The 26,813-nt window shown below is 52.5% G+C and overlaps 1 protein-coding gene across 1 annotated transcript in view; it reads right to left on the bottom strand.

The window, feature by feature from the left end:
* The window catches only part of ITGA2 (integrin subunit alpha 2), a 69,372-nt gene that overhangs the window by 22,509 nt on the left and 20,050 nt on the right, over nucleotides 1–26,813 (bottom strand). Inside the window, exons 3-15 of the mRNA XM_079798227.1 lie at nucleotides 22,374–22,483; nucleotides 19,889–19,980; nucleotides 16,019–16,133; nucleotides 15,749–15,876; nucleotides 11,381–11,529; nucleotides 10,898–11,048; nucleotides 10,234–10,399; nucleotides 9,166–9,242; nucleotides 7,979–8,117; nucleotides 6,886–7,031; nucleotides 4,952–5,095; nucleotides 2,822–3,025; nucleotides 2,020–2,156 (exon numbers count right to left, since the gene is read on the bottom strand). Of these exons, the coding sequence (XP_079654353.1) occupies nucleotides 2,020–2,156; nucleotides 2,822–3,025; nucleotides 4,952–5,095; nucleotides 6,886–7,031; nucleotides 7,979–8,117; nucleotides 9,166–9,242; nucleotides 10,234–10,399; nucleotides 10,898–11,048; nucleotides 11,381–11,529; nucleotides 15,749–15,876; nucleotides 16,019–16,133; nucleotides 19,889–19,980; nucleotides 22,374–22,483 (1,758 nt within the window). The remainder of the gene's footprint in view (nucleotides 1–2,019; nucleotides 2,157–2,821; nucleotides 3,026–4,951; nucleotides 5,096–6,885; nucleotides 7,032–7,978; nucleotides 8,118–9,165; nucleotides 9,243–10,233; nucleotides 10,400–10,897; nucleotides 11,049–11,380; nucleotides 11,530–15,748; nucleotides 15,877–16,018; nucleotides 16,134–19,888; nucleotides 19,981–22,373; nucleotides 22,484–26,813) is intronic.

The following is a 26,813-nucleotide window of genomic DNA, read 5'->3' as shown; positions in this document are numbered from 1 at the left end:
AGCTGAGCATTTCTCCCAGGAGACAGGGCACTGATTTCGGGGGTTTGGGAAACTTGTTTTTTGAAACTTATTCTCAGGAAGTCGCCCAGACAAGCCCGTCTCAGCACCAAGGGAAAGTGGCACCAGCCCACTCTGGCTGAGTGTCAGTAATGGACTTCGGGTGTCCGGCCTGCTCTGAAGAATCGATTCATCTTCCGAGGAAAAGGTCTGGCCATCACTGACCGCACTGCAGAGCGTGTCCTCGCAGAGCAGGGATATGGCCCTCCGGGGAGGCTGCCCGCCAAGACGGGCACAGTCAAGTTCACTGAGGTGTAATTGCTGACTGTTTAAAAACCAGTCATATAGTCCTAGCTGGTGTGGCTCAGTGGATAGAGTGTCAGCCTGCAGACTGAAGGGTCCTTGGTTCCATTCCGGTCAAGGACACATGCCTGGGTTGCAGGCTCCATCCCCAGTAGGGGGTGTGCAGTAATTCTTGTCATTGATGTTTCTCTCTCTCTCTCCCTCCCTTCCTCTCTGAAATCCATAAAAAAAATATATTGGGGGAAAAAATCAGTCCTGTAGCCCAGCCAGTGTTGCTCAGTGGTTGGGTGTTGACCTATGAACAAGGAGGTCATGGTTCAATTTCCGGTCTGGGTACATGCCCGGGTTGCAGGATCAGTCCCCAGTGGGGGGTGTGCAGGAGGCAGCCAATCGATGATTCTCTATCATCATTGATGTTTCTATCTCTCTCTCTCCCTCTCCCTTCCTCTCTGAAATCAATAAAAATATATTTTTAAAAATTAGTCATATAATTATGTTATCACTCCTTGTATTTTTCCAATGGTATGTTACTCTTAACTGGTTTTAACTGATTTTATTCAGTCGATATATTTTCTTATTTTTAACATCTTAAATATGATCCTTCAGTCTTATTTTTCCACATAAAGATTTCATTAAGACAATTCATCTTGTTTTTCGAAAGCACGAGTGAGATACTGTACATAGTGCCATTAAACTCAGAAACAGCACAACATCAATGTGTAGCTTTTCTGTTCCTGATGTATTTGGACATTTAAAGCACAATTTCCAACAGAAACAAGTGAATGAATGGTTGAACTGTATCTTCTTGGGAACTCTTGATGAAATTCTCAATTTCTTTCTGGTTCCATTCCCTCATCAGCCCCATACATTTATTTTTGTCCTTGAACCGCATGGCGCTTGAATCTCTTATTGTTCCTGCTCTTCAGCGCCCACTGGTTCAATGAGGGGCCACTAAACCGACACAATGGCTTCCAGTTCATGACTAATACTTCTAAAAGGAGCCTCTTAACCACACGCAGAGCTGCCCTGCGGTCTGAGCGCCCAGTATGCTTAGGGCATCTCATGAAGCTTCCTCCCTGGGAGCCAGCGAGGGCTCTTTGGAGACAATCTTTCAAAACACCCTGGAGACCATTTCCATGCCCTCTGCTCACCACAGAGAAGAGGCGCTGGATTCTAATGGGAAGCAAATGTTTTTCTCTCCCACCAGGGAAGGCAGTCCTTCCTTTACAAAAACCAGTGCCCTAGATTCTTAGATAATGGACGTGGCCCCTCCGAGGACCACCAGGGAGATCTAGGTCAGCACGCGGCCCCTCCGAGGACCACCAGGGAGATCTAGATCAGCACGCGGCCCCTCCGAGGACCACCAGGGAGATCTAGGTCAGCACACGGCCCCTCCGAGGACCACCAGGGACATCTAGGTCAGCACGCGGCCCCTCCGAGGACCACCAGGGAGATCTAGATCAGCACGCGGCCCCTCCGAGGACCACCAGGGAGATCTAGGTCAACATGCGGCCCCTCCGAGGACCACCAGGGAGATCTAGGTCAGCATGCGGCCCCTCCGAGGACCACCAGGGAGATCTAGGTCAGCACGCGGCCCCTCCGAGGACCACCAGGGAGATCTAGATCAGCACGCGGCCCTTCTGCAGGCCCCGCGGAGCAATCTGCTCTACATGCCGGCCCTGCTTCATTGGCTGCTCTGTGTCTGCCTCGCTCACTCACCAGAGCTGGACAACTTGTCCAAAGGCGCCAATGGACACATCGGTGATGGAATCCCCATTCAGGTCTCCAAAGCCGTCCAAGGACCTCCCGAAGTACTGGAGCCGGCTCCGGAAGGCTCCGTCGGATCCCAGGATTTTCTGAAAGGGTACGTTTGACATGCAATTATAGGGCACGGCAACTGGAATGGAAAAAGGCATCTTGTACACGGCCCCGTCACAGTCTCCACACAGCCTCTTCCCAGGTGGCCTTCTTCTCCCTAAAACACCATTCACTTTCCATCTCATCTTACCTGATTGCTTTTTCATTCTTGCAGCCACACTTTCATCAGAGAAACAGCATGAATCTTTTCCCATAAAACCACAAACCAGCACCAAGCAGGGAAGGATCGGTGGCCGGGGCAGGAGCTGACGCAAGTTCAGGTCCCAATTCCCACCCTCCCTCACATCCCAGCTCTCTACTCCAAGCTGCCTTCCCAGCGAGGCCTCCTGGGTCACCCGCATCCCTAAAAATTCATTCCCTATTTCACTAAAAAAATTCCTTATCATTTACTACTACCTGGAACAGTTCATCGCATTTTTCTTATATTCCCCTGTCCCCTCCACGAAGAGCAGAATTTTGTCTGTCCTTTCTTTGCGACATCCCGCAGTCAGGACAGCCCTGGCATGCTGTGGCAGCTCACTCAACATTCACTGAAGGAGTGAATAGTTCCGAGAGGAGAGGGTGGCGTGGATGGTCCCCAGGCTACGCTCCAGCCGGGCACGATGATGCCCCCGTGAACACATCACCGTGGACGCCAGGTTACCTGGGAGAACTTGGTGCGGACGGTGCCCCCGTGGCCGTTGTAGATGTACACGGCCCCTGCGTTCTGATGCTCCAGAGGCGACCCCACGATCACGTCATTGAAGCCGTCCATGTTGACGTCCGAGAGGGCGGCGATGGCGGAGCCGAACCGCGCGTTTTCCACGCCCTCGGGGCCTTCCAGAAACTGGTGCCAGTTCAAAATGCCCTTGAGAAGGGAAGAGGGGTGAGTAACGCAGACCTTGCAGCCTCACAATTTCAATTCACAGCCAGCGATGGCCACACCCACTTGCAAGCTGGTAAGTGGAGAGGGTTGGAAACCCAGAATTCAAAATCCTCCAGTTATGGTGAGAATTATAAATAAGAATTTCGTAAGCAAGGTCATAGGAATCTGCTCATAAGGCAAGGTGCGAGGAGGCAATTCTCTTCAGCAGCAACCTACATAAAGGCACCCACTCCTGTCTCCTCTTTTCCTTCATGTTGGTATCTTCCCCTGCTTCTATGCCTTTGATTTAAAAATTTTTGGTGGCAACTTATTGATATTTTGAATAAAATTAAGGTGGAGACAAAATAAAATGCAAGATCTTAATTTAGACCGTTACGGAAAGATTACTGAACCGTGGCATAATTTTCATGGTACAGAAAGTGAAAAGCGAGATCATTCATATCCCAGTATAAGAAACACTAAACAGTTCCGCCCAAAGAAAAGACCTTTCCTTGTAAAAGACGCGGTCATTTCTTCAGATTTTGAAATCAAGAATGGGGATGTCCCGTGACCTCACGAGAGAGCCACGCTCCTCACCGGAAACCAGGCCGTGCTACTTCCCCCTCGCCACACTCGTCTAGAAATCTGCATGTCACCAACTCTGCATGTCACCAACTCTGCATGTCACCAACTCGTCTCCCCTGCAGCCATGCAGAAAAGCTGGCCAGCAAGAAACAGTTACGAATCTGGGATCTGCAAACCTTCAACCACGTGGCTCTGCCCTTTCCTGATTGAATGCTCAATTATGCATTCTTCGTGTGCTTTAGAATTGTCTTACTTGCTCTGTTGAAGGGCTAATTTTTGCATTAATTTGAATACATAAGGGAGGACAAAATATCACAACAGCTAAACATAATACTATGCTAATGTCAGCGTCCCTTGCCCACCCCCCCCCCTGTGGTCATCTGAGTTTCTATGGCCCTGTACTTATGTGCATAGCTTTAGAGAGTTCAGCCCACCAGCTGGAAAGACGGATTTTCCATGTTGGCGCGTGCTACGTTTGATGTGCAAGGACTGGAAAGTCCCGGAGTTGGACGTATACCTAAACGTTACACTAAGCAATGGAATTTCCTGACGGCTGATGTGCAAAGCATCCAGGGTTACCCGGAGGTTTCCAGGGGCCTGGGACCATTTGCCTATTTCACTGTAAAACGTCCACAAGACAGTGTTGAGCAGTTATTGTGATCTCTTTACAGCAGAGAAGAATAACTGGGTAAGACACGGTAAATACACAGGTGTTTGTGTGTGTTTAAGAACAATGTGCATTTACCACTTCCTGCGTAAGAGAACATCCATGCGAAGATTTCATGGAAAATGTCAGTGCACAGGAAGCTCTAGGTCAGGTTCTAGGTTAATGTGATTTTAAAAATGATAACTGAACGGTGACAACCTCCAAATAATGAAACAGAAACATATGTACATGAAAATCATCTACACTAATAAAAGATAAATATGCAAATTGACTGTCTCTTCACAACACCCACCAGCCAATCAGGAGTGGGTATGCAAATTAACCCAACAAAGATGGCGGCGGCCCCTGGGCAGTACGCATGCAGGTGCAGAGTGGCCGGGCGGGGCAGGATGCCTGCTATGAGGGGGAGGGCGGGGGGCGGAGGGAGCTACAGAAGCAGCGCTCTGGCTGGAGCGAAGACTGAAGTCTCTGGCTGGAGCGATGGCCTGGGTCCCGGGTGCCGGAGGAAAACCAGTGCCGGCAGCCAGGGGAAGAAAGGCCTATTGCACAAATCTTCGTGCAATGGGCCTCTAGTCATTCAATAATAGACTTTCTTTCATCAAATGCAAAAAGGCAGGCTACCTTTTACTAACCAGTACTAATCCACATGAAACTAAGTCCGCGTCACCATGTGGTACCTTTGTGATGGTGAACAGGTAGACTTTCCCCTCCTCTTTCTTCAGGTCGTTCATGAACATGGGCGCACCCACCAGGAGCACGTCTGTCACGCCGTCCTTGTCCACATCCACGGAGCAGAGCACGCTTCCAAAATAAGAGCCGATCTGGAGCAAGGAAGCAGATCACCTTAGGATTCCTGGGACTCCACACGCCTCGTGTGACGCTGGACTTTTATTTACTCATTCGACAACTAAGAGTGAGTGCTTACTACCTGTGAGGTGCCAGGGACATAAAGATGGATGACACAGCCCCTTCTCTCAGCCTGTGTCATCAGCTCAAGTGCAGGGTGCCCCCAAATCACCAAGAAAACACCTTTAAAACTACAGATTCCTGGGGCCCATTTCCAGAGATGCGGAGGCCATGCCTAGGAAGTGGCCCAGAAGACAGCATTTTTATAAACACGCCAGGTGTGTCTGCTGCTAGGGGTCAAAGACCACACTTAGAAGGTATAAGGGTGTGTTACGAAGAAAGGGGGAGGAGAGGAGAGAGGTGGAACAAATGCTGTGCTTCCATGGAAAATATGTTATAACGCAGGAGAGTGCCAAATATTGTGAGTGAGTGCTGGGAGCCAGGGCGGCTTAGGAAGATGAGTGTTGTATGAACTGCATCTTAAGAGCCGCCAAGGAGTTTCCAAGTGGAGAGGAGGGGACAGAGGAGGGATGGCTGGAGAGACGGGGCCCGGAGGGTGAGGGCGAGAGAACGTGAAGTGAGAGCGGCTGGGGATTTGAATGTTCATTTCATCCAACCATTGCTCAACACATGTCGCTGTGTATACCTCGGAAGGATTTGGAAATAAAAAGGAACGATTCCTTTCATTGCACTTTCATTGTTTTGTTTTTCTCAAAATAAAAGCACCTTTTCAAAAGAAGTAGGGAGGAGGGAAAGGAAGTGACCTTGGCTGGTTTGGGTCAAGGAGGTAGAAGACCCGGGGAGGCTTCTCCTGGGAAGCTGACAGTGGGATCAGACCGAACCCTGAGAAGGGGAGCCTGTGGGGAGTCTTTTCTCCGCCTCGGGGGACAGCACTTCCGCTGGCTATCGGAGAGCCGTGATCTCATCTCAACTACGTGCCTCCCCCGAGGTCAGAGATGCCCAGTGAGGACACAGGATCTCCCAGCTGACCTGGGCCCTGTGGGCACCACTGGGACAGTCATGCCGTTTCTGACCCGGGACGGTCCCCCGTCAGAGGAGAGAGGGAAGGAGAGCTGCTCTCCTCCCAGCGAGTCGCAGCCACAGCAGCCACTCCCTGTCACTATCTCTCCGAATCCTCGGCTCCCAGCGGGGTCGCCTCCAAGCGGCGGTTAGGTGCTGTCATCACGGCCTTACCAATCTGGGAGTCAAAAATATGGAGTGGGGTCCAGCTGGCGTGGCTCAGTGCTTGAGCAACGACCTATGAACCAGGAGGTCCCAGTTTAATTCCGGTCAAGGGCACATGCCCAGGTTGTGGGCTCAATCCCCAGTGTGGGGCATGCAGGAGGCAGCTGGTCAATGATTCTCTCTCATCATCAATGTATCTATCTCTCTCTCCCTCTCCCTTCCTCTCTGAAATCAATAAAAAATATATATTTTAAAAAAATATGGAAAAAAAATGGAGTGGGAAGAAGCCAAACAGCACGGCTCTGCAGCGCCCCCAGGACAGGGTCTGAATGACAGCTCAGCCCCATGAAAGCTGTGACCTAGAAAGAGAGTCAATCTCTCAGGAACCTGTCCAAGGACCCGGCCAGTCTCAGGATTGTCGGGAAGATTTCAGGAATATTCAAGTAAAGGCCGACGCCAGAGCCAGCCCGGGGGTAGGCGGTCAATAAAGGGTCATTTCCACTCCCCCCCCCCGACCCCCCACTCCCCCCGCCCCAGCTGTCCCTGAAATTAATTTCACCTGCTGAGCGATGGACTTTACCTGGTCGCCTCTGTGAGCCTGAATCACCGTGACGTTGCCATTCTCATTAACACTGTATAGCACTATCTGGCCCGTGTAATTCGCCCGAGGGGCGCCCGCGACAAAGTGGACTCCTTTTCCGGTAGAGATGGCGGCCACCGAGTAACCTGGGAGAGAAGGAGACGGTGGGGACCACGGACCGGCTGGGCCTCACAGGCTTGCGGAACTGGGGGCGTGGCGGAGCCCTTTCTCCGTCCTGAGCCTGTCACTCAGGGCTCATCTTCCTGTGTCCACGGTGACCTGCTCCTGCCCTCTGACCAGCAGCACTGCCCCGCGTAGTGGACATCTACCCGTGAAGCTGACCCGAGATTCTGGCTGTCCCCATCAGCCACTCATGAACCTGGCCCTCAACAACTTCCTTCAGGGAGTCACTGGATGGATTTCAACGGTACTGCTGCCGCCCTCGCCGGCTCGGCTCGGTGGGTAGAGCATTGGCCTGCGGACTGAAGGGTGCTGGGTTGCAGGCTCAATCCCCCGCGGGGGCATGCAGGAGGCAGCCGGCCAGTGATTCTCTCTCTTCATTGATGTCTCTCTCTCTTCCTCTCTGAAATCAATAAAAATACGTGGTTTTTTTAAGGAAATGCTGCAGAGCGGGAGGAACACGGGCTTTGGGGTCAGTCCCCGCTTCGAATTCTGGATCTGCCTCTCACTGTGTTGTTCACCTGCAGGCACACCACGCACCTCCTTGGCTCTAAAGGTACAGGGGGACCCTAAGCCTCGCTCGGGGGTTGTTGGGAGGGCTTCAACGTCCGCGTCGATACAGAGTCGGCAGCTCAGGGATTAGCCCGCAGTAAGTGTTCAACATCCATGGCTGCGCATTCCAGGAAAAACAGGCTGAGCGCTCCCATTTTATCATCTCTCACTTGCTGCACTGGCTCCTAGGAACTATGTCCACTTTGGAGAAATAACTGTCACAGGAGTAACAACCACTGGACAGCCGGGAGACTGGCAGGTGCAATACAGGCGTCCTCAGCAGTTATGGCGAAGGCCTGGTTGGCAGAAAGGGGGCATGCACACTGGGAGGTAAACATAAGGGCAGGCGTGCCTGCCTCACCTAAGTAGGAGCTGTGGTTTCTGTCTTGCAGGATTTGGTCGAAGGCTTGTTTGGAGAAGATCAGGTGTCCGCTGGCCGTCTGCTGAACAACGGTCCCGCTCCAGTCATAAGCCCCGACTGCACCCAGCATGAGGACGTCCTAAACCAGGGGAAAGGCAGGGTCAACGCACGTCACCTCTAACGCGGGAGGGCTCAGCGTAGGCCCAGCGTGGAGAGAAACTGTCCAGGTTTGGGGGGGAACTCAGCACGGTGAAGTGAGATTGTACACACAGGTTGACATAGCTCCGAGTCGTTTGAACATACTTGTGCTGGAGGGCAAGCCCCCATGGGCTAAGCTACCTCGGGCTCTCCTGAGTATGAGATGATATGGATCAATCTTTCTAAGGAGCTAGAATCAGGGAGCACGTAGCCATATTCAAATTTCCACTCAAAGGCCCCCATCTGCAAACGCCGAACAGTCAGCGGGAACCTCTCACCTCAGGATTCATGAGAGAAGCTCACGGTTGGGTATGAGGAGCTGAGAGGTGGGGAACGATGCTGACAGCGGAAGGAGGTCAGGGCCACTGGGCACTGCTAACACTGTCCCCCCCACCCCGTCGTGGGAGGCCCTATCCAGACCCTTCTATTTTCAGCTTTCCTCTTGACTCCTTCTCAAATGTTCCTCCATCATGTCTCTCCTGTCCCATCTACTTGGAAATAGCACAGGCACAAAAGCTGCCGTAGCTGTGACAGTGGATCCCACATAGGTTGCCACAGGTCAGCACTGGTGGGGGGAGGGCAGAGGAGACAAGCGACTCTGTAAACTGAAGGGTCCCGGGTTCGATTCTGGTCAAGGGCACGTACCTCAGTTGCAGGCTCCTCCCCGGCCCGGACCCTGGTCAGGGCTCGTGCAGGAGGCAACCCATCCATGTGTCTCTCTCACATCGATGTCTCTCTCTGTCTTCCCCTCTCTCTCCACTCTCTCTGAAATCAATGGAAACATGTCCACGAGTGAGGATGAACAACAGCAGCAACAAAAAACCCGGAAAGCAGGGAGGGGAGGCATGATGAACCGGTGTGTTTAGGTGGCCAGTCAGCAACGCCAAGAAACTCAGCGCTGTGACCAGGAACAGGACCTGCTGATGCACAAGGCGCCGTGCGCGTGGGGTAAGCGCAGGGGCCGCGTGGCTGGCATCTGATATACACACGTGTTCAGGAGAGTAATCCGCGCTGAACCCCACTTGGGACATCTGCATCTGGAAGTTATCTCCGCCTTGCACGGTGCCTGGGAAAGGACAGTGTCAGGAATTATATCACCGTCAATCATTTTAAATGAAATTTTCAATCATACATGTACACGCATGCGCACGTGCACACACACACACACACACTCACACAATGTTCTAATGTTCAATAAAAAATATAGGGCTGGCAGAGTGGCGAAATCACTAAAAAAGTATTCCAACAGACATGGGAATCCACACTAAATTTTTCTAATTTTAAAAGTATACATGTTTTAGTAAACACATTCAAGAATTTCAGAAACTATAACAGTGTAAAAAAGTAAAACTCTTACAATTACGAAAACTATTTACTGTGCAAAAAGGTAAAACTATTTACAATTTTATAGCTATCACTGAATTGCCCTGGAAATGTTATCCGTGTTATCAATAAGCTGAGCGTCTCCGCTTTTCCATAATCGCTCCAGGATTAAACGTGACTAGTCTGTTATCTCCTGAACATAAAGTAACAGGGCTGCAATTCAGATTTTTAAATAATTACTGACATTGGGACTATTTTCTTATGTTTACTGGCCATGTGTGTTTTATCTTTTAGAAATGACTTAGTCATGTCCTTTGCGTCTTTTTCTCGCTGATTTGTCAGAGTTCTCTTCCCACAAGGCATGCGCGTCCACCTTGCAGCACGTGTGGATGCGGTGATGGGATGAAGAATCAGCGAGGGCTGGGAGGAGGCTGGGGTGATGGGATGAAGAATCAGCGAGGGCTGGGAGGAGGCTGGGGTGATGGGATGGAGAATCGGAGAGGGCTGGGAGGAGGCTGGGGTGATGGGATGGAGAATCGGAGAGGGCTGGGAGGAGGCTGGGGTGATGGGATGGAGAATCGGAGAGGGCTGGGAGGAGGCTGGGGTGATGGGATGAAGAATCGGAGAGGGCTGGGAGGAGGCTGGGGTGATGGGATGGAGAATCGGCGAGGGCTGGGAGGAGGCCGGGGAGGAGGCTGGGAGGAGGCTGGGAGGAGGCCGGGGAGGAGCGCTACCTTCGATGCTGAAGATGTGCTCTCCGATGGTGCCCGCCTTCTCCAGCAGCGCGGCTTCGTCGGACACGTTGAAGAAGTACCTCTCGGTGGGGGCACTGGCGATCGCTTTGATTTCTTTTATTAGGTTTTTCGTGTCGAGGGCATTTCTGTTTAAGTACCCGAGGACCTTGGGAGCAGAGGGAGAGGGGCAAAGGTCGGAACTGAGGTGCTTCTGTCTCCCTATTCGCACCCCAGGGCCAGGCGACTTCTGGCAGAGCAGGCCCCCCGGAGGAGTAACCCACACCCCACACCCACAGGACCCAACCAGCGGGAGCAGAAAGTGCTCAGCGGTGGGGCTCAGTGGGTGAGCATCGACCTAGGAACCAGGAGGACGCGGCTCCATTCCCAGTCAGGGCACAGGCCCGGGTTGCAGGTTCGATCCCCAGTGGGGGGTGTGCAGGAGGCAGCCAATCCATGATTTTCTCATCATTGATGTTTCTCTCTCTCTCTCCCTCTCTCTTGGTCTCTGACATCAATAAAAAATATTTTTTATAAAAAAGCAAAAACGGTAAACATCTCTTTTTGTGTAAAGTGTCAGGGGCCATGAGGAGGTGGTCTAGGGAGGTGATGATGTAGAGGAGTATTACCCCCCTCCCCGCCCCCCGACAGGGCAGGAATGCCTCACCGCGATGCCGAACCGCAGGATGTTGTCCTCGTTACACTGCGCGATCACGGCGCTCAGCATGGAGCCGTCGTGCGACTCGCCGTCGGTGACAACCACCATGACCTTGGTGGCGCCTGGCCGTCCCCCAGCAGCCGCCGTGTAAGCTCGGTCTCTGTGGCAGAGCAAACGGAAGGCTCACTACCCGTGAGGGCGTTCCAACGGGCCCTGTCCTTAGACTTGCAACCCCTGTGAGCAGGACCTGGGGACTCGGCTTGTCTCTCCCGTTGGGCGGACACCGGTCAGGGCACGCGGCCTGTAGCTGGAGGGGACCCTGACCGCGGAACCCTGGCCGGGCGCGGGCAGGCCTTTCCTCCGGCTTCTCCACGCAGTACGTGACGGAGCACGTCAACTCTCCCTCCCGGTGACCCCTGAGCAGCGTGGGAGAGCCGGTTACTGCCTCTCTGTCTTTCCTCCCTCACAAGCACGATGGGTGCGGCGGCTCACCTTGCGTACTGAATGGCTTTGAACGTGTTGGTGAGGTCCCCGCCGTTCTGGACCGTCCTGGATGTCGCCGCGATCATCTCAGCTTTGCTTTTAAAGGTGTTCAGGTTGAACACAACTCTGGGCTCGTTGGCATACTGAATGAGCCCCACCTGCAGGAGAGCAGACGTTCGCAAACGCTTGTCATTAAGTTAGAAGTCATTTCTATGTGGCCAATAGGATAAAAACCCAACGTGCACTTAGATGTGGGCTGATAGCTTAACGGAGTCATTTTCATCTTTGTTTGTAAGACCGGTTACTTTTCTTCCAGGGAAATGACTCCTCTGTTGGAGGCTGTACGTCAAGCGTGTCAAACTCACGGCCGCATGCGGCCCACAACCAATATTTTTGCGGCCCAGCCAATATAACGGTATATAAGAAACACTTTAATAAAAATTTTGTAACTTAATTTTTACACTATCCTGTTATACATAATTATTAATAACAAACTACAATGTTCAATCAGTAATGACTGATTACTATAATCGTGTTGCATTCATTTCTCGCACATGCCTTACGCGCAGGCGCACCATTTCTCTCCACTAATACCAGCGGCAAATATTTTAGCAGCCGATGACCACGACATTAGTATTGGACTGACTTGGTTGGTGTGCGCAACAGGAAATATTTCTCTTTCAGACAACAAGAAAAATAGGTTTGTTTGCGTTACTCAGTGTCTGGTAAGTTAATGTTTAAGAAAAAATATTAATTCTTATTAAAATTTTCTATTTTATGTTAACAATGACTCATTTATTTCAGCCCTTTGTCTTCAGCATGTCTCTATCGCAATAAACCTACGTTTCTATGGAAATGGAAGCTTTTGGGTTTTTTTTGCGGCCCACATACACTTAAACCTTGCTTATTTGGCCCGTGGTAGCCTTTGAGTTTGACACGCTTGCTGTGCGCGTAGAGCAACAGCACTGATCGACAAGCAAGACGATGTGCTATTGTGTACGATTTGGTCCTCAGGAGGAATAGCTGTAAATGTTTAAGCACTGCCCTACAGTATTTTAATGTGGATAAGTATTATAATAAAAGTTCATACCAGAAAGATATAAGTGATATAAACACTTTAATTCATGATGGATGCCAATATGTAAATAACTGTGAACAGCTGTGGGTGGGAGAGGACATCTCATCAACTCAGGAGAAGTATATAATGAGCAAAGAAGAAGCGTTCAAGCCCTGGCTGGTTTGGCTCTGCAGATAGAGCGTCGGACTGCGGACTAAAGGGTCCCAGGTTCGATTCCAGTCAAGGGCACATTGAGCCTGGGTTGTGGGCTAGATCCCCAGTGGGGGGCATGTAGAAGGCAGCCAATCAATGATTCTCTCTCATCATGGATGTTTCTATCTCTCCCTCCCTCCCCCTTCCTCTCTGAAATCAATAAAAAATACATTTAATAATAATAAGAAGAAGTGTTCGAGACAAGTGGTCACTGCTCATAGTCGATGCAGTCACCCCGAGAGTGTTACTGTGCGGGGTTTCCTCTCACGGCATTTCGGGTCTGAGACCTCACCTGTGGGTGTGGCCTGGGGTCTCTGGGCTTCAGAGAAACGCCCTTTGAGAGTCTGACCTGAGAGCTGAGACAGAACAACTTCTCAGCAGACGTCACCCTCACCCTTTAGCTCCGGGGTGGGGAACGTCCGGCCCACATGCCTGCATTTGGTCTGGCCCAGCCAAGGCCTTAGGGGTGAGTTAATTAAATGTTTGACCAAATAGAGCAGGCTGATTTTTAAGTTGATAATTTTGTATGGCTCCAGAACGATGTTATAAACATCCAAATGGCCCTTGGCAGAAAAAAGGTTCCCCACGCTTGCTTTAGGTCAAGAGGCTCAAACACTGCTTTTCACTTCTTTTACTGTCCTTGTTCTCAGCACCGCAATCACCCTGGATGCCTGGGGCTCCCGGGGCAGGAAGTGGGGTGAGAGGCCGCTGGCCCAGGGGCTCTGAGACACTGTCCTGTGTCAGGAAGGTGAAGGGGCGGGGCCTGGATGGCTCCGTTCCATCAGCACTTTCACGAGGTGGAGAAAATACATCACCGACCACTGGTTTTAGGTTTTGTAAGACCTGAGAGAGAGGAAAGGACCCAGAATAACGGGGAGTCCAATCTGAGAAGACAGGACACGGCCCTGAACTTCCGGGTGAGAACGGGGAGAGCTGAGGAGGAGATGTACGGAGATGTGGGGTAACAAGACTTCCAGGACGCCGGGAGCTGGCCCCGTTGACAGCGGTCCATGGGCTGCTACAACCAGAACGCCCCCCGAGGGGCAGAGCTAACAGGGAAGGAAGAAAGAAAAATCCCCAGAACTTTAAAAGTAAGTCTATTCCCTTTTACAGAGGCAGGAAGCTTTGCTCCCGAGTCCGGCTGCCTGTCCCCAGAAGACGGAAAAGCAAATCCAAGACCCTCACAGCAGCGGTCGCCAGCCTTTCGGAACTCACGGGCCACCAGGGTCCGCAGACCTCCGGCTGGCGACCGCTGCCTTAAAGCACGGAGAACTACGCCACGCTAGCGTAGAGGCCCGTCCTGTGTAGGAAGGGGGGGGATACTAGATAAAAGACGAGATGAAACATAATAAAAGACTACAAAATAATAGAAAGTGGAATTATGCTGTCTACAGACTTATTTATAAAAATCCCAGAATTCAAAAATAACTGTTTAGCAACAAGGAGTAAAAAAGATAAGAAAGTCATTATCAGTCCAAGTAGGTGTAAAGAAAATATACATATCTGATTTTAAAATCCTATCTAATAATAGAGTAATATGCAAATCAGGCATCACTCCATGACAAAATGGTGGCCCCCATACCCACAAGATGGCGGCGCCCAGTCCCCTCAGCCCCGCTGCTGGAGTGTCTGGCCTGTCCCACCAGCAAACAGAGCACTGAGAGCAGGGCATGGTTGCTTCCTTAGTGCTGCGGCAGCGGGAAGCCGCCAGGCCCTGCGCACACGGAGCCGGCGGAGGAGCAGGGCATGGAGTCTTCCCGATGGTCGCTGCAGCGATCGGGAAGACGCCAGGCCCTGCACACACGAAGCCGGCGGAGGAGCAGGGCATGGCGTCTTCCCGATGGTCGCTGCAGCAATCGGGAAGACGCCAGGCTCTGCGCACACGGAGCCAGCAGAGGAGCAGGGCCTGTCGCCGCGGTGATCAGGAAGCCACCAGGAGCTGGCGGAGGAGCAGGGCCTGTCGCTGCGGAGATCGGGAAGACGCCAGGCTCTGCGCACACGGAGCCGGCGGAGGAGCAGGGCATGGCGTCTTCCCGATGGTCGCCGAGGCAATCGGGAAGACTCCAGTGCCAGCAGAGCAGGGCATGGTGGCTTCCTGATCTCGACAGCCGGGAAGCCGCCAGGCCCTGCAAAGCCGGGCATGGCGGCTTCCTTAGTGGGGCAGTGGCAGGGAAGTCCCCAGACATGGCAGACAGAGCCCAGACAGCAGGGCTTGGGGGCTTCCTTAGTGGGCAGTGGCGGTGGCAACACCCCCAAGCCCCGCAGACAGAGCCTGGACAACAGGGCATGGGGGCTTCCTTAGTGTGTCCGTGTCTGGGAAGCCCCCAGGCCCGGCAGACAGAGCACACTGCAGGGCATTGGGGCTTCCTTCACATGGCACATGGTGGCGGCAGGCTGAGAGCGACAGCAGGGCATGGGGGCTTCATCTCCATGGCTGCAGGGAAACCTCCAGGCCCCGCAGAGAGCAGAGAACCATGGGGACATGGGCCTAAGCCATCAGTAGGACACCCCCTGAGAGCTCCTGGATTGTAGAGGGTGCAGGTTGGGCTGAGGGACCCCCGTGCACGAATTTCGTGCACCAGGCCTCTAGTATATGAATAAATTTATGAGTTAGAGGATGGAAAAAGTAAGCAACTAAGGAGGATTAAAATGCTAGACCAGTGGTCGGCAAACTCATTAGTCAACAGAGCCAAATATCAACAGTACAACAATTGAAATTTCTTTTGAGAACCACATTTTTTAAACTTAAGCTTCTTCTAATGCCACTTCTTCAAAATAGACTCGCCCAGGCCGTGGCATTTTATGGAAGAGCAACACTCAAAGGGCCAAAGAGCCGCATGTGGCTTGCGAGCCGCAGTTTGCCGACCACGGTGCTAGACCCATGCGTGACGCTATGTCAGAAACAGAATCCCAGCTCCAAGACCAGCAGTGGGCGAAGTGATGCGCAGAACAACTCAACGCAGCACAAGCTGCATTTCACTCTCCAGGTCAGCACTGAATGCAGTCACCTGGGGATCTGGCAAAGGCAAAGAGGAAGACTTCACACCTAACACCGTTTTCTCAAGAAGAAAGCTGTGGGTGAATGTATGTGTTATTGACGTCCATACCTGTGTCTTTGAGGGGCCTATATCCAGGCCTTGCACAAATTTTTCCAGAAAGTTCTTTACCGCCACCCAGGGATAGATACTGTTTGACTCATCGCACACAACCACCACGTCTATGAAGGAAGTGCAGGCTACACAGGGGAAGAGGAGAAACAATTTCTAAAGTCACTAAAAATGAAGCGGTGACCTAGAGCGGAGGGGTTGGGGTGCTAACACGTTTCCCTGCCTTTAATGGACAGCACCACCCGGACCCGCCGCGCACGCTTCACTCACTCTGCACCGCCGGCGAGAAGCTGCCCAGGAGCTGGAAGTCGGGGCTGACGTTGGAACAAACCCCAGTCGTGTAATACTGACTTCCGCACTGCTGAGCCCACAGGGGGCCGCATGTCTAAAAAAAACGAGAACAGTGACAGAACACGGAACCCATCAGACCTCCACCTCTCCATCCGTGAGACCCAAGCCCGTCTCTGTTCCTCTGGGGGTTGGGGGTAGGAACTGGAAGGAGGGAGAGAAAATGGGAGATATCTGTGATACTATCAACAATAAAGAACATATTTTAGAAAATGCCTGGGTGGCAGGGCGAAGGGCAGACAGGAGGGAGGGAGCGGCAGGGAGGAGCTGTGCCCAAGGGCAGGCTTCGGGAGGCGGGCACTGGCACCCATCAAGGTCACCCACCAAACTAGAGGAAAGGGGTGCTTCCATCCCAGGGGACACCCGGGAGGAACGTGAGCGCAAAGCTTCACATGCAAAGTGAAGACGACCATGGCGCCTGTTTGAAGGTCGTTGTGAAGGTTACACGGGTCTGTAGGAATGAAACACCCAGAACAGCGCTGGGCCAGCAGCAAGAGGGGGAGCTGTCAGCAGCATCCTATCCTGGTCTTTCCTGAACGCGGGCTCCTCCTGTCCCCTCCATGTGGAGTATCAGCAGAAACCACAAACGCACATCCCCAGGGCCCCGCAGGGAACTAGAGGAGAGCTCGGGCCAGGGGCAGAGGCCAAGGTGTGTGAGGAGGTCACCCCGCACGCAGGGGCAGGACACCCCGGCTCCGCCCAGGGACAGCCAGGCCACCCACATTCTCAAGGAGAGTCAGAGAGGAGGAATTTCATGTGAAAATCCACAGTTTCAAAAACCACTCTGCTAAACAACCGCAGACGAGGTTCATGGGCTGCCTCTGTTCAGTTCTCTGAGGACGTTGGGGCCCATGTCCACTCCCCCAAACCTGTGGTCACCAGGCTGGCTGGGCCTTCATGCCCACACCCCGGGCTCCACCCTGAGTCCCCCCATCAGCCCAACCCCCAACCTCCCGCCAGCCAGCCCTGAGTGCCAGGCCCTCCCGAGTCAGTCACACGGGAAATGCTCGCTCAGATATTATGGAAATCATTAGATGGAAAACAGCGGGGAAGGGACGTCCAGTCAAGATCTTAATAAAGAAGCTACAAAGCTCACCATTAAGCTGTGGACCAATCATTAAAACTGAACCAAAAAGTGTGGTCTTGCAAAAAGCCATCCTATATAATAAAGAGGTAATATGCAAATTGACCACCACTCCAACACACAAGATGGCCGCCCCATGTGGTCAAAGATGGCCGCCCCCATGTGGACACAAGATGGCCACCATAAGATGGCTGGCAGGCAGGAGAGGGCAGTTGTGGGCAATCAGGCCAGCAGGGGAGGGCAGTTGGGAGGGACCAGGCCTGTAATGGAGGGCAGTTGGGGGCAATCAGGCCTTCAGGGGAGGGCAGTTAGGGGTGACCAGGCCGGCAGAGGAGGGCAGTTGGGGGTGACCAGGCCTGCAAGGGAGGGCAGTTGGGGGCGACCAGGCCTGCAGGGGAGGGCAGTTGGGGGCAACCAGGCTGGCAGGGGAGGGCAGTTAGGGGTGACCAGGCTGGCAGGGGAGGGCAGTTAGGGGCATTTGGACTGGCAGGGGAGGGCAGTTAGGGGCAACCAAGCCTGCAGGGGAGGACAGTTAGAGGCAATCGGGCTGGCAGGGGAGCAATCAGGCATCGATCAGACTGGCAGGGGAGTGGTTAGGGGGTGATTAGTTCTGGATTGTGAGAGGGATCCCAGATTGGAGAGGGTGCAGGCTCGGCTGAGGGACACACACACACACACACACACACACCCTCCCCCGTGCATGAATTTCATGCACCGGGCCTCTAGTTGGAAGAATAAAAGGAAATTCATTTGACCCAGTTTAATTGTTGGGAGCAGGCAGCAGCTGTGGTCATTTTTCATGCTCAGAGAACAAGGTTGGTTTTCCCTATAAAATGGGTTCATTTTGCCAATTACAGGAAAAATCATAATGGATACCTTAGGTAATTTACTAAATAACAGATACCAATCATTAATTCCTAGATCCCCATCCCCAAGTTGGATTTTTCTAATCATCTTGAAAAATAATAACTCATGAAGTATCCAAAAAAAATTTAAAGCAAAGGAAAACAGCACTAAGAAGTTGAAATTCAAATGTGCCAATTGTCAATGCCAGAACTATTCCTGCTTTAAGCCCAGAATTTAAGAAGGCTCAAAAAAAATGTGATGATTGTCTGTCTTTTCCACATAAGTCCTGAGAGTATCTTAAATTTTTGATCTCTTAGGTATGTAAAGAAAACTGGCTTTTTTTCCTTCTTCTTTTTTTCTCTCTCCCACACCTCTCTCTCTCTTCTTCCCTCCCTGCCTCCCTCCCTGCCTCCCTCCCTCCCTCTCTTGACACATGGCTAAATTAATCTCTCAAATTATCTTGCAACTTCACTTCACTCCATCTGAAGTTACAGGTTAAAAACTTTTGAAGCACATTCCGTAATCCCCATGTCTCAGTATATTTCTCTTTCTGAATTTATTCAACTTTAAAAACAAAGAAGCAAAAAAAAAAGTGAAGGTGATCGATTATAAGGACTTTAAAATATCAGAAAGCATGGCGATCCATTGCAACATTCATCCACGCATTGATGCAACACATATTATAAGCAAAACCTGATTCCCTTAGGCCAGTGGTCGGCAAACTCATTAGTCCACAGAGCCAAATATCAACAGTACAACGATTGAAATTTCTTTTGAGAGCCAAATTTTTTAAACTTAAACTATATAGGTAGGTACATTGTTATTAACTTAATTAGGGTACTCCTTCAATCGCACTGTACGTGCGCACCCGCACGTGGTATTTTGTGGAAGAGCTACACTCAAGGGGCCAAAGAGCCACATGTGGCTCGCGAGTCGCGGTTTGCCGACCACTGCCTTAGGGGTACAAAGTCTGTCTAAATACTAACGTCTACTGGTGAAAGTAGAATGACAATGCTCAAATCGACTCAATTTTCAGAAGCCAGTTGTACACTTAGGCTTGTAGGTTAGCAGGTCACAGGTAAAACTAAGGTAAAGGTAAGACTCTTCTAACAGGAAATACAACGCGGATACACCTGTAAGGGCTGGTGCGAATGTGAAACACAGCTGCGTTTTTATTTGCCTTTCATCTCTTTCTGTGGTGCAATGGTTTTCATGTTTTATACAGCCCAATCGTTTCAACCATTTCCCATGTTGTTTCTTGGCTTAGTTCTGAGCTGAGAAATTCTTCCCTCTCTCAGAAAGGCCCCGCGTTCTCTACGTGTCTCCGGCAACCCCTCACGTCACGCACAGTGCACTTGGATGTGCTCGGCATGAACAGCCCCGGGCCCAGAGCCTTGCTCAGCAAGGCCTCCTCTCTGGCTGTGGTCCAGGAAGCAATGCGAGGAAACACCGACGGGAAGTGAGAAGCCAGACCGGGCCCCGCCCGCACGGGCACCAGCTGAGCGAGGTCAGCGGAAATGACAGCAGGAGTGCCTTCCCGCTGAGACCTACTTTCACAACCAGCAGCACCTGCCTGGGGTCCCGCAGGGGGGAGCCCCGGCGTCTGCTGTTATCAACAGAGACCAGGCTCCTCTACGCCCCCTTTCCAGAACATTCTGGGCAATGGTTGTGCCGAGGATCTTCAGAAGCCTGCGCACCCACAGGAAGCTCCTTGGGGGGTCAGCCACACAGCATGACTCGGCAGAAAGCACGCGCTCACAGTGAACCCCCAGGTCTGCTTCCCGGAGGGGTGGTGAGGGCAGACCGCACGCGCCCGGGGAAGGATGGGGGTTGAGGATGGGGGGTGAGGAGGGAACACTCACGAGGAACCCTCCGGTGCCCGCGTCCCTGCTGAGCGTCAGGCCGAGGCTCATGTTGCTTTTTATCTCCGTCACGTTGGGGATGCTCACGGACGCTGCCAAGGGAAGGGGAGAGCGCGGTTAGGTTGCCGCGTTTCTGTAACTGGAGGAGCTCGGCTGTTAGCCAGCCCGCGGCGCCCGCTTCTCTAGCGTTGAGCTCAGTGTCACTGTCGCGTGCCATCTGCGCGCCCAGCGCGGGCTTGAGCGGCCTCAGCGGCGGCAGCTCTCACCTGCGGGCTGCAGAGTGCGCTGTCGGGGGGCCTGGAGGTGGCGAACCCGAGAGCCTTTCCATTGAACAGTCTGAAAGCAGCGCTGGCCACGCAAAGCACAGCTTTGGGCTCCAGTTTGCCAGCCCTGCTCTTCCCAAGGCCACGGACACGCCACCTCATGCTTCTTCCGCACCAGAAAGAAAATATCCTAGAGCATCGTGAAGAATGACCATATGGCCCGGCCGGCGTGGCTCAGAGGTTGAGCATCGACCTAGGAACCAGGAGGTCACGGTTCGATTCCCGGTCAGGGCACATGCCCGGGTTGCAGGCTCAATCCCCAGTGTGGGGCATGCAGGAGGCAGCCGATCAATTCTCTCTCTCTCTCTCTCTCTTCCTCTCTGAAATCATTAAAAATACATATTTTTAAAAAGAATGCCATGTAGTCGAATCTGGCTTTAAGCAACAGTGAGCTGACTTCAGAAGGAGAGCCGAGACTAGCCGGTCACATAACGCATCTCTGCAGACGTCAGGCCTGAACTGCAGCGCAGCCTCTCGGACTCCCCGGAGGCCCTGCAGGAACTCCTGTCCTTGTTTCTTGGAGGAGGGAGTCAGTGCCCAGGGACCAGGGAGGGTTCCACCCGCTCCACTCTGCCCTTGACTGACAGTCCCCGCCTCTGACCGCCTCCCTCCACTCTCCCTGCGAACAGCACTGTCTCCTCCGGGCCAGAAAGTCTGTTTCCCTAATCCTGCTCGCCACGCACCTCTGGAAATGGCGTGCTCTTTCTCTCCCTGACCCTGCTCACCTCCACGTGCTCCTGAGCCCTGGTAACCTGCGCCCTCCCTTCCGCACGGCTGGTTGTGCTCCCGCCGGGGGAGTCTCATGGCCTCCGCAGAGAGAAACAGCAGAGCTCCGGTGCGTGTGGCTTTATTTTTTTAAATTGGTTATTTTTATTGAGGAAGACGATACGTCAGTACATATATATAATTTTTTTTAAATAAAATGTATACCTTAGAGGTGAGTGTTTGAAAGCTAGAGGGAATATGAAACCTTGGGCTGATAGAATAAAACTTCCGAGCACTCACCCCCAGGATATGTTTTATTTTTAGAAGTTTTACATTTACACGTATCTGCGCTGGGGGGGGGGGGGGGTTGCAGATGTCTGGAGAGCAGGGATCTAGATGGCCCTCCACCCCAGCCAAGGGCCCTATGGGCACTCACCCCATGTCACTGAAAACAGGGTCACTGAGCGCCTGCTAGATCCAGAAAGGGTGCAGGGAGACAGAGATGGGTCAGAAACGGCCACCCTCGTCTCTAAGCCTTCGCCACTGGTTTGAATCGCTCCCTTCCCTCGATTTCCACAGCACGTGTTTCCCTAATCCACGGCTCCTTTTTTTAAAATGTGCTTTTATTGATGTCAGAGAAGAAGGGAGAGGGAGCGAGAGACAGAAACATCCATGATGAGAGGGAATCATGGATCGGCTGCCTCCTGCACGCCCCGCACTGGGGATCGGGCCCGCAGCCGGAGCCTGTACCCTGAGCGGGAACCAAACCAGCGACCTCCTGGGTCCTGGGTCGATGCTCAAGTACTGAGCCCCGCTGGCCGTGCCACGCCTTGGTTCCTGGGGGCTCCGTGACCCCTGGGTGCTGGCTCTTTGGACTGATGACGATGAAGGGAGTGAGCAACGTGTGACTTGCCTGGGGAAGTGCTGGGCGGAAGCATGACTCATTCAGGCTTCCAGTAACTGTCAGTGACTCCGTGCATTAATAGAAAGCATCTGAGATGAGGGTACTTCAAACAGCCATCCCAGCCAGTCCAGACCACCCCAAGTCGTGAATGTTTCTATCAGAATGGAGTCATTCAGACACAGCACCCCTGAATCAGCCTTAGGACTGACATCTCTGTACTTCATGGGGTGTATTTTGGGGAGAGAGAGGGGTTTGGGCAGCCTTAGATTTCTGTAAATTATCAGGAAAATGCTCCTGAACGCGGGTGGGATCCGGCTCCCGTCTGGGGGCGGCTGGTCCAGGGGGCAGCCCGTTCCCACGCGTCTCAGTAAACCAGGTCTTCACTCTGTCGGAAATTTGGCTACAAGTGGGCCAATACAACCGAGAAGAGAAAGGCAAGGGAAGCTGTCGGCAGTCCTTTAAGACAGAACCGTGACCGGTTTTGTCCTTTTCCATCGTGTGTGACAGCAGGCCCTGCTCGCTGTGAAAAACCGCGTGGCCATCCTCAGCTCACCTTGCAGATTGAGCTTCTCACACGCGGCCGTGGGCAGGTGGAGAGGACATCGGTACACGTCTCCCATGCGGTTGTCCGGAAAGCCACTCCACGGCGAGCCGACCAGCAGCCTGCGAACGGGAATTCTTTCCGTCAGCTACGAGACGGCAGCTGACGCTTCTGACAGAGAACACTGACCGCAGCGCCGTGGAGAAACCCCCTCGATGTCCATTTCTCACGAGTGACTCGTCCTATTTGTTCAACTATCAACTGGGCTTCTTCCCTCCTCTCTGCTCCTCAGGGCGCCCGGCGGGGCCTGTAAGGCGCTATCTGGCCCCGCACCCTGGGAGCCTCTGAGCAGAGCTGAGCAATAGGCACATAACACAAGCCCCCGTGTCAGCCACGTGTTTAATTTTCTAGTGGCCACATGAATAAAACAGAGAGCCACACGTGAAATTAACTTCAGCATATTTACTTAGCTCCGTGTATCAAAACTAGCACGCAATCCGAATGAGCATCATCCATGAGCTACCTGACATTCTAGTTTTCCCACATCAAGTCTTTGACATTCACCGTGTACTTCCTCCTTGGAGCACATGTCAATACGGACACGGAACATTTCCAGTGCTGGTAGCCACGGGCGGCGTGGCCATCCCCTTGGTCAGCCCAACTCTAAAGAAGGAAGTGGTGCCCGGCCGGTGTGGCTCAGTGGTTGAGCATCGACCAATGAACCAGGAGGTCAAGGTTCGATTCCTGGTCAGGGCACATGCCCGGGTTGCAGGCTCGATCCCCAGCGTGGGGCGTGTGGAAGGCAGCCGATCAATGATTCTTTCTCATCATTGATGTCTCTCTCCCTTTCCCTTCCTCTCTGAAATCAATAAAAATATATTTTTTTTTAAAAAGAAGGAAGTGGTATTAAAACCAGAGCAAAAACTCACATTTGTTGAGCACCTTCTATGCCCTAACAACTTCCATGCTATGCGGGAGCAGAGGCAGATCTCAATGGCGTTACATGTATTGTTTGTACACGGGGGTCTTTGGCAAAGACTACAGAGCAGCCCTGCTCACAGCCGGAAGCAGGATGTGGAGGTCAGGGGCCGGGCTCACCTTCCCCCACGTTAGTTTCACTTCCCGTGCAGCTTCTCCTCTAGAGACTAGATTTCCCTGCAGAGCCCTCACCTCACCCAACATTTCTCACCTCGAAGAACGGACAGAAGAGTCTATGCGATAGTCTAATTAACAATATATATCCTTTATTGATTTCAGAGAGGAATGGAGAGGGGGAGAGATAGAAACATCAATGATGAGAGAGAATCACTGACCGGCTGCCTCCTGCACGCCCCCTACTGGGGATCAAGCCCACAACCCGGGCACGTGCCCTGACTGAACAGAAGTGTCACCTCCTGGTTGATAGGTTCACGCTCCACCACTGAGCCACGCCCACCGGGCTCAACAGTCTTAAGTTTTAGACACCAGAGCAGCAGCTTAATTACTCAGCAACATCCTGCTACGAAAGAGGAGTATTTGAGTCCACGTGTTTTCTTTGTCTAAGTCGGAAAGGATTAGAGTATCTGTCTAGGAAACAAATCCTTTCATAAGCTATTTGTATAAACATTTATCATTATCAATTAAACAGCATGTGCCCCCAGCTAAGTGTTACAGTGGCTTAAAAACAGCCCAAGGCACACTTCTGTTTACTTAATCTAGTAAAGCTGTGTAAAATACGTGACAACTAAACCAATAATACAAATGCATGACAAGATGTGGACAAGTTCCCTCTGGAACAAATACTAGGCTGGCCGGAGCGTGGAGGGGCAGCCGGCATTCTTAGCGGAGGGAACCAGGACATCCTGGGAACAGGAAGACACGGAGCATGTGAGAGACCGTTAATGGGCCAGTGGTAAGTCTCCGCGCTTACTGGGCTGATAGAATTATCCTGGAGGGAATCGAGACATTCCTCAGTCCACGGACAGGAAGAGGAGGGAGGCTGGTATAGTTACCCCCAGGATTTCAGGTGACAACTGGAGAGGAGGAGGCAGGCTAGGAGAGGGTGGGACGGCGTCAGGATAGGATAAGCGAGTGGGGGGACCCTGCGGGGGTGGCCGAGCCTCTGCCAGGCGTGGACTGCACCCCAGCGCAGGCAGACCGACAGCAGCAGAGCCCCGGCCTGGGAGCGCCTCTGCAGGGAGCTGGCACCCCTCCAGGCCTGCCCAAAATAGCACTCACCGGCCAATTACCTCGTGGCAAAATAGTGATTATGGAGAGTTCCAGAACAGAGCGGCTCGCCCACCCCCCTGGAAGCCGAAATCCCTTGTCAGGTCGGTAAACAGTATTTAAGTTTAAGGTGGTCGAGGTTGTTTCGTACCCAGCCTGCCCTTGGTCTGTGAGTGTCTACACTTCCCAGGGTCCCCTCTGTGCTAGCGAGTTCCCAGGGAGGATGACAGAGGTCCTTAAGGCAGAGCGTGTCTGCAAAGACTGATTGCGATCCCGGGGGCTGACACAGTCCACAGCTCCGGGGGTCCTGCTCCCACATGAACGGTGTGCCCTGGTGCGTCCACCCGGGAGGGTGCACGTGGGGCCAACCCTACTGTGGCCAGACTTGATTCAGCCACTGGGAGACCTCGGTGAATACGTCAGTCAACACTTCCTGGCCACGCCCGGCTGGTGCTGCTCAGTGGTTGAGCATGGTCCCATGAATCAGGTCAGGGCACCTGCCCGGGTTGCAGGCTCGATCCCCAGTGTGGGGCCTACGGGAGGCAGCCAATCAATGATTCTCTCTCATCATTGATGTTTCTATCTCTCTCTCCCTCTCCCTTCCTCTCTGAAATCAATAAAAATATATTTTTAAAAATATAGGTGGGTTTAAAACATTTTATCTCTATTTACACTCATCTACCCAAGATTTGTTCTTTACAGGAAGTCCTCAGGTTACGTGGACTTGACGTACGTCATTTCGTGGTTATGTCGCCATCTCCCATCCTATCTAATAAAGAGGGAATATGCTAATTGACCCTCATGCTATAGTAAAGATGGCGGTGCCCACAGCCAATAATGAGAGAATATGCTAATTGACTGTCCCACCCTCAAAGATGACAGCACCCACGGCCAATAAGGAGGGTATATACTAATTGACTGCCACGCCCTCAAAGATGGTGGTGCCCACAGCCACAAGATGGTGGCGCTTAGTCCCCTTAGCCTCCCAGCCACCCAGGGCCAGCCCGAGGCGCAGGTAACCAGGGCCGGTCAAGGCTTGCGCTGCCGGCAGTGGCAGCAGCAGAGGTGTGATGGGGCGTCGCCCTCCCCTGATCACTGGGTTGCCTTCCGCCCCTAAGGGCTCCCAGACTGTGAGAGGGGGCAGGCCAGGCTGAGAGACCCCCCTCCAGTGCATGAATTTTTATGCACCAGGCCTCTAGTTTATTTATAAAAAAAAAAAAAAAGTTCTGTCATTTCAACGTATGTACATATGTGCTTTATGTTTTTTATTATTTATTTACCACAAGTAAAGGTCAGGAATTGTTATCTTTCTTTTAACTTTTTTTTACTGTTTCACTTCATTACTGCTGTGTCTGTGCTCCCCGTGAGTGCTTATGTAGGTGGGTTCCAGCTTACGGCGAAAATCGCTACGTCACCCATAGGAATGGATCTCCAATGTAACCCGAGGACCTAATGTATTAGCTCTGTCCACTTAGCGAAACTCCTGAGCCTGTGTCTGCATCCCCTCATGTGTAAAGGGGGCAATGGCTGCACAAAGCTCTCAGAGGCAGCAGGAGTGTTCTGCGTCTGGAGAAGAAAGAATACCCGATGAACACCAGGCATTGTTATGCCAACATCCTATATGCCAGTCTGCGGTCTGCTCTAGAGCTGAATGCCTCCTCCTTAGTATTTATCTAAAATCTGCTGCAGACAGTCCATTATATTTACAACACACAGGAAGCGTAGTTACGTGTCTCCTTAATTCTAAGTTAAAACCGTGATGTGCGCTCACACAGAGATGGGTGTTTGGGGCCGGGACACAAGTTCATTCTCGTCGCCTTTTCCGCAGGAGCGTCTCGGGAACAAGGGACTATTCCTGCAGCGGGAAATACCCGGCTGGCCAGGCAGGCCCCGTCCAGAGCGGCTGCCCCGGGCTCACGTCGCTGAGGCATAGCATGAGCTCAGCCTGTTCTGGGGGAGGCCTCGGGGAAGACAAACAGCCCAGTGTGTCTCCCCGAGCTCCCAGGAAGCGACCTGACCCCCCCTGCCCCCGCCCCATGCATTGTGTGCGATAAGGATTGCGTCACTGCGCTTGAACTCCCATGGGAGCCGAGTGAGCACGCAGGCCACAGGTTCACAGGGGATGGGCGCTCAGGGCTCTGCTCGGGGGCACCTGCCCTGGCGGTGCCGACTGGACTCGTGTTTGAAAAGTTCCCTCTGGCTCCAGGGAGGAGAGGGAGGAGGTGCTGAGAGGCTGCTGGGCAGCAC

The sequence above is a fragment of the Cnephaeus nilssonii genome, assembly GCF_951640355.1.
Source record: "Cnephaeus nilssonii genome assembly, chromosome: 2".
NCBI classification, from domain to species: Eukaryota; Metazoa; Chordata; class Mammalia; order Chiroptera; family Vespertilionidae; genus Cnephaeus; species Cnephaeus nilssonii.
The sequence above is the reverse complement of the archived record's forward strand: the minus strand, read 5'-3'. Positions and strand labels throughout refer to the sequence as shown.